We start from the raw sequence: 5,551 nt of genomic DNA, 5'->3' as shown, positions 1-5,551 counted from the left end.
ACAGGTTACATCTCTCAAAACATTTACCGTAAAACTAACTAAATAAATGAAAACCAAAAAAAAAAAGAAATGCTGGTATTTCTCTGGAGTGGCAATATGATTGATAATCAATCGTATAGAAGAGTATGGTATGCTATGGTATGGTATGGTATGGTATGGTATGGTGAATAATGTTTTGTTTGCATTGTTGCTATAAAAACAAATTATTTATAAATACATTAGGTGAATGCAATCCTGCACTACCTTTACTATTCAATGTAATGTGATGTAATGTAGCGTATTTTTAAATTAAACATGGGAAAACAGCCCCTTGCTTGGCTTTGATAAAACATTACATTATACAGTACATACAGGTATACTTAATGGCACTTTGTGTTTCCATCACTGTTTTTGTGAAATAGGAAGAGTAGAAAATAGCAGTAAACTTTCTGACAGCAGAGGGTGATAGTGATCTGTTTTACCTCAGCTGCAGCATCGACGTCACAGTGGGTCCATCATTTGAACACTGAACATAAATGCTCAAAATCGTGTGAGTAAATTTAAAATACAAGCTGATCAACAGAAAGAAGTAAACATAACACTTTTCTATTAAGCCAGCAATCATTATGTATCTATCTACCATCATTGGTGGACAATTAATCTGCTGAAGAATGTTTCTTGACCTTATTTCAACAGATGCACACAGTACAGTACATAAGACATAGCTAACAGGTCTCATTATTACATCTGGATCTGTTTCAAGCTTTATTGTTATTTTCTCCTATCCAAACCAGCAGCGCACTGGTGAACATGTCCAGTTCTTACAGTAAGTGAAAAGTATTCTAACTTAATTACCACAATACTTTTGTTGGCATTATGATTACAGTACTTGTGGCAGGATAATCATTTCCACACTTATGACCAATGTCTAATAGTGAACTGACTGACAGTCAGTTACATTACACTGTATAGAACCAACCTTATACATCCAAACACCTTTCAGAGCCACTGATTGTGATCTATAATACAATCTGTGTAGCACAGTTTATAGCTTCATTGGTTAACACTGGGGAATGTATGTGTTAAAGAGTTTGAATACTTCCATCCATGGCTTTGGCACATTGTTTGTCACCATCCACCCGCTTGTCACTGGCCAGCACGAAGGACAGATGACGGGGGAGTTGTGTGCCGCTTCGGGCAGAGAATCTTACTAAAGGCCCTGCGGAAGCTACTGTGGCAAAGCGGGTACAGGAATGGGTTAATAGCAGAGTTGAGCCACAGGAGCCAGAAGGTGACCTCGTACCAGTGATGCTGGATGCACCGCCCTCTGCAGGCAGCACGGATGATCATCAGTAGGGTGTACGGTGCCCAGCAGATGGCAAACACACACACTATGATGGCCAGGGACTTAGCAATTTTCTTATCCCTGGACAGACGGCTAGGCTGGGCCGCCCTGCTGGTTGAGGGATCTAGTTTACCGAAACTGGGAGAGGAGGTCTGGGAGCGGATAGAGCCTCTTACAGCCAGTTTCATCCCAAACCCCCAGTTGTGGGACAGGGGGATACCTTCCCCCTGGGCAGAGGCAGGTTCGCTCATTTGAAGGTGTAGCTGTGCATCCCTGCTGTTGAACCTCCTCCTGCGTATGCTGAGGTAAATGCTGAGGTTGAAGAAAGCCACCGAGATGAAAGGAGAGAAAAACTCCAGCATTGAGGCACTCAGCAGGAAGTACCAAGAGTAATAGAACTCTGCAAAGCACTCATCCTTTGGCACGCGGCTCCTACCCACAGCCAGCTCCCAGAAAATGATAGCTGGGCCATACAGGACAAAGGCTAACACCCAGACAGCGATCATCTTGATTATGGCTTGATGAGTCATACTCTGCCTGGCACGATAACTTACCTGCAGCAAATGTAAGCATAAATCAGAAAATATATTTTAAATAATGCTGGTAGAGTGGGGTCACTCTGATTGCATTCTATCCTATTACTGTATGGTAGAAATATTTACAACAATACAATTCTCCATAAGTAAACTCTCTTTAGCCATAAAAAGGTCAGTAATGCTTATTTTACCCCAGTGGTGAAAGATGTATTCAGACTGTTGATGTGACACAGCAAAAGGCAAATAACACACTGCCTCACAAGTAAGTTCCTGCATTTAAATTATGACTAAAATAAAATGACTAAGCCACAGACGCTTCAAGTATTGAAAGTAAAAGAACACATTGTGCAGGCAGGGAAGCTCCTGTCAGTGTAAACAGGGTTTTCATGTTGCAAATGGTTAGGATCTAATTTAGGATGTAAACTACTGTATGTTATACATTATTTTCAAGCATTTTATTATTTTGTAAGCTGATTTCATGTTATGTATTTAGTAAATACACTAATGTATTAATGTGTAAAGTCAGTGGTAACTGTAGTGTAGCAGAGATCGAGGAACTAAACACAGTTCAATTAGCTCACAACTGTTTAGTCATTAAGTAAAGGTACTTAGTTTAATAGCAGCACTGTTAACCACAACAGTCACCAGGCCTCCACTAAGGTTTTTTGATTATAATCACATATAAAGCTCATAACACTGGAACATACGGTATAATATGCATCCGGATACATAATTAGATGTTTATGAAATCAGTCATTTGGATGCAGAGACAAAACAAATGAACTCACAATGTGTCCAACGCCCTGACAGCATGCAGTACAGAAAAGTATGTGAATGTGTGTTAAGTCAACGAGGGACCTCTTATGACCACTTGTCTCAATTAGTGTCACATCCTATGTCCCTGTCCACATTCTAGTTCAGTGGGCAGTGTACTCTACAACCTCTCCAGCTGCTCTGCACTGTTCTGAATGATGAGAACAAAACTGCTCTGCTTCTTTCAAGAAGAGTCAAATGGCCTCTGTTTATGTTTGTATAGATCACTAGGTGCACAGTAAGCCTTGTGCTGCTTCATGTAATGATGCTGCACTCAACAGAGATGAGTCATGTGTCCTCATGAATCTGATTTTTACATTATCTTTTTAAGATGTTCGATTGCTCCTTAACTCCCTGGGATGGATCTTAGCTCATTCTCGTAATGGAGACTAACTAACGTATAAAATATTATCTTTTCTCTTCATTACTATGCTGCACACATTTTGTTAATGTGCTAACATTTCATCTAATTGCCAAATATATGCATCTAATCTGACTCCATCTTTTCTTTTCAAAGACAAACTTTGTCCTGTGACTGTTGACGAGCCTTTGTCTTCCAATGTTCAGAGAGAAATGCTTTTAGGAAAATGCTGTTTGGCTGCCGGTGGTCTGTTTGAGCTATGATTGATCTCTCCAGGTTGGAAGGACCATGGCACGGAGGAGGATCTCTATGATCAAAGCTAGCTAATTAAAGAAGAGGCTCTCCCTCTCTCTGGTGTTATTTGTATTCATTGCTCTGATGTTAAGTGTTTGCTTGTGAAAGGAAACAGAACACTCTCTGTCTACTATGCCAAGCCTCATCCCACCTTAAGTTAGCACACTGTGTATAGAATATAGTCAGCCAGCTAATGCAGAGAAAAGCCTCAACAAAAGATTCAAAGGGGCGAACAGCTGCTTAGGTTTGGAAATGTATGCTAAGTGTTAGATCTATGCCAAGACAGGCAGAAAATAGAAAATTGACAATATTGTCTGGACCAAAAAATAAAGCTTAACATGGGTAACATTATTTGAACCTGATGAATTAAACACCTTAAGCATATCATTGATTAAAGTTTAGTTATAACGACATCAATGTGTTGTTTTCTGCCTATTTTCTACAGCCCAGACTGTCCATAAGTCGAAATGTGACTTTTTGATGTTCGTCATGGGAAAGGACTATAATTAGGGGTGGCACCGGGCCTGAATGGGTCAGGAATGATTAACCTCTGCAGATGGACACATTTGAGTGAATGAGGTGCTGCTGCCCCTAGCCTACCAATGACCTGGGAGACTCACCAGTCAGAAATTAGGCCACAAACCACAAGCAGCGAGCAAGTGGACAGCTACAAGGGAAAGAGCTCTTCAGCTTTTAACACTTTACTTTTTATGGTTCACTTAAATGTGGAAAGAAAGTTGATTCTCTCTGGGATAAAACTGAGAAGCAGATATTATCCCAAGAAAGTTCAGAATTAGTACTACTGTACTCTGGTTTAACTTAATTTGACTATGACAAAGTCTCATTTCCTCTATATGTCAGGCTACTGTATGTGTCAGAATAATCCTACTTACGCACTGTGTGTGTTAGTATGTGGGTGGTGCAGGATTTTCCACTCACTGCTCTGGTGACTGACAGGAAACGGTCATAACTGATGAGGACAATGCTGAAGACGGACGCAGAACAAAGCAGGTAGTCCATGACCAGCCACAGTTTACACAGTCCTCGGCCCAGGGTCCACCTGCCTGTGAGGATGTAGGGGATGTAGACTGGGATGCAGAATGCCCCTACACAAACAGTTGTTGGAATGAGATCAAAAACTAAGAAATGTGTGGTACACTGTCAGCCATGTGCTTTAATTAATCCCCTTCAGTAAATCAAAAACAATATGACAAAGCACAGAGTAATAATCTCAATTCATTGGCAGTTTTATGACAATACATTAATAACCACTGCTTATAACAGCTACATCATATTATGTTAGAAATCATTTATTAAATGTTTACAGGAACTTCAAGTAAAGTGTCACAGTGAAATCTTTTCTTTAACCTTTCTGTAGCCTACTTCAAATGAAGGGATGAAAGTTAGAATGAGTGGGTATGAAATAGCAGATCATGAGGAGATTACCAAAAATAAAGGAAGGAAGGAGCAGTTGCTAAATATTTTAATTTCCACTTACTAACAAACATCTGTACTTACCTTGTATCACAGCATCACATACATTTTAATGATTTTAAAACTGCACTTTAAATATAACTATATGACAGAATGTAAAATTCGCATTTTATTCTGTTATTCATGTCTATAAAAAGGTCAATGTTGAACTCACCTACGAGGAAATCTGACACTGCCAAATTGAGGAAGTAGTAATTGCATTGTCTTCTCAAACTCTTGTCCACTTTAAAAGCGAAAATTACCAGTGCGTTTCCCAAAACTATCACAACAACCAAAGTCACCATCATCACCATCAGAATGACAAACATCGGTCCTGAAAACGCGAGGGTGCTGGGGACTGCGCTGTCAAAATAATACCCACTGGAGTTGGACTCCGTTTGTTCCTCCGACATGGTCCTGATGCGAGGTTGAATGAGGCGGTAGACAAATCCTCAGAAGACCAGCGCTGATCATTAGCCAGCAACAGGTGTCTGGCGAATGGACACCGCATCAAACACCCCCATACACGCGCTCAGACAGCCTCGCTTTCTCATTGAAGCCGTGCACACTGCCCAAGAAGATCCACGAGAGAGCGCACGATGCTCTCCACAAAACGCAGCCCGGACACTTTGGTGAATTGCGCGCGTTTAGCAGCAGTGCCGGTGTCCGGGAGGTAACCCCTCGCTGTGGTGAGATTACTTATCCGGATGATCACGGAATAGTCTTCAACACACACTCAGTGCAATATCT

The 5,551-nt window shown here is 40.8% G+C and overlaps 1 protein-coding gene across 1 annotated transcript; it reads right to left on the bottom strand.

Moving 5' to 3' along the window:
- Positions 1 to 960: 960 nt before the first annotated feature.
- LOC146971159 (histamine H3 receptor-like) lies at positions 961 to 5,272 on the bottom strand. Its single transcript, XM_085804119.1, has 3 exons — positions 4,977 to 5,272; positions 4,268 to 4,434; positions 961 to 1,878 (listed from the first exon to the last, which is right to left on the bottom strand). Exons 1-3 carry the CDS (start codon positions 5,212 to 5,214, stop codon positions 1,126 to 1,128), a joined length of 1,158 nt encoding a protein of 385 aa, XP_085660245.1. The 5' UTR covers positions 5,215 to 5,272; the 3' UTR covers positions 961 to 1,125.
- Between the last annotated feature and the right edge of the window lie 279 nt (positions 5,273 to 5,551).

The sequence above is a fragment of the Trachurus japonicus genome, chromosome 17 (assembly GCF_045865225.1).
Source record: "Trachurus japonicus isolate A0001 chromosome 17, Traja_1.0".
In the NCBI taxonomy this organism is placed as follows: domain Eukaryota; kingdom Metazoa; phylum Chordata; class Actinopteri; order Carangiformes; family Carangidae; genus Trachurus; species Trachurus japonicus.
Note: the sequence above shows the minus strand (reverse complement) of the source record. Positions and strands in the feature narration are given on the sequence as shown.

Bases quoted from the DNA above. Each gene is read 5' to 3' on its own strand.
- LOC146971159 (XM_085804119.1), bottom strand. From the start codon at position 5,214: ATGTCGGAGGAACAAACGGAGTCCAACTCCAGTGGGTATTATTTTGAC. The intron at 4,435-4,976 runs GTGAGTTCAACA...CTGTTTGTGTAG, and splicing joins AGTGTCAGATTTCCTCGTAG to GGGCATTCTGCATCCCAGTC. The intron at 1,879-4,267 runs GTGAGTGGAAAA...CATTTGCTGCAG, and splicing joins TCCTGTCAGTCACCAGAGCA to GTAAGTTATCGTGCCAGGCA.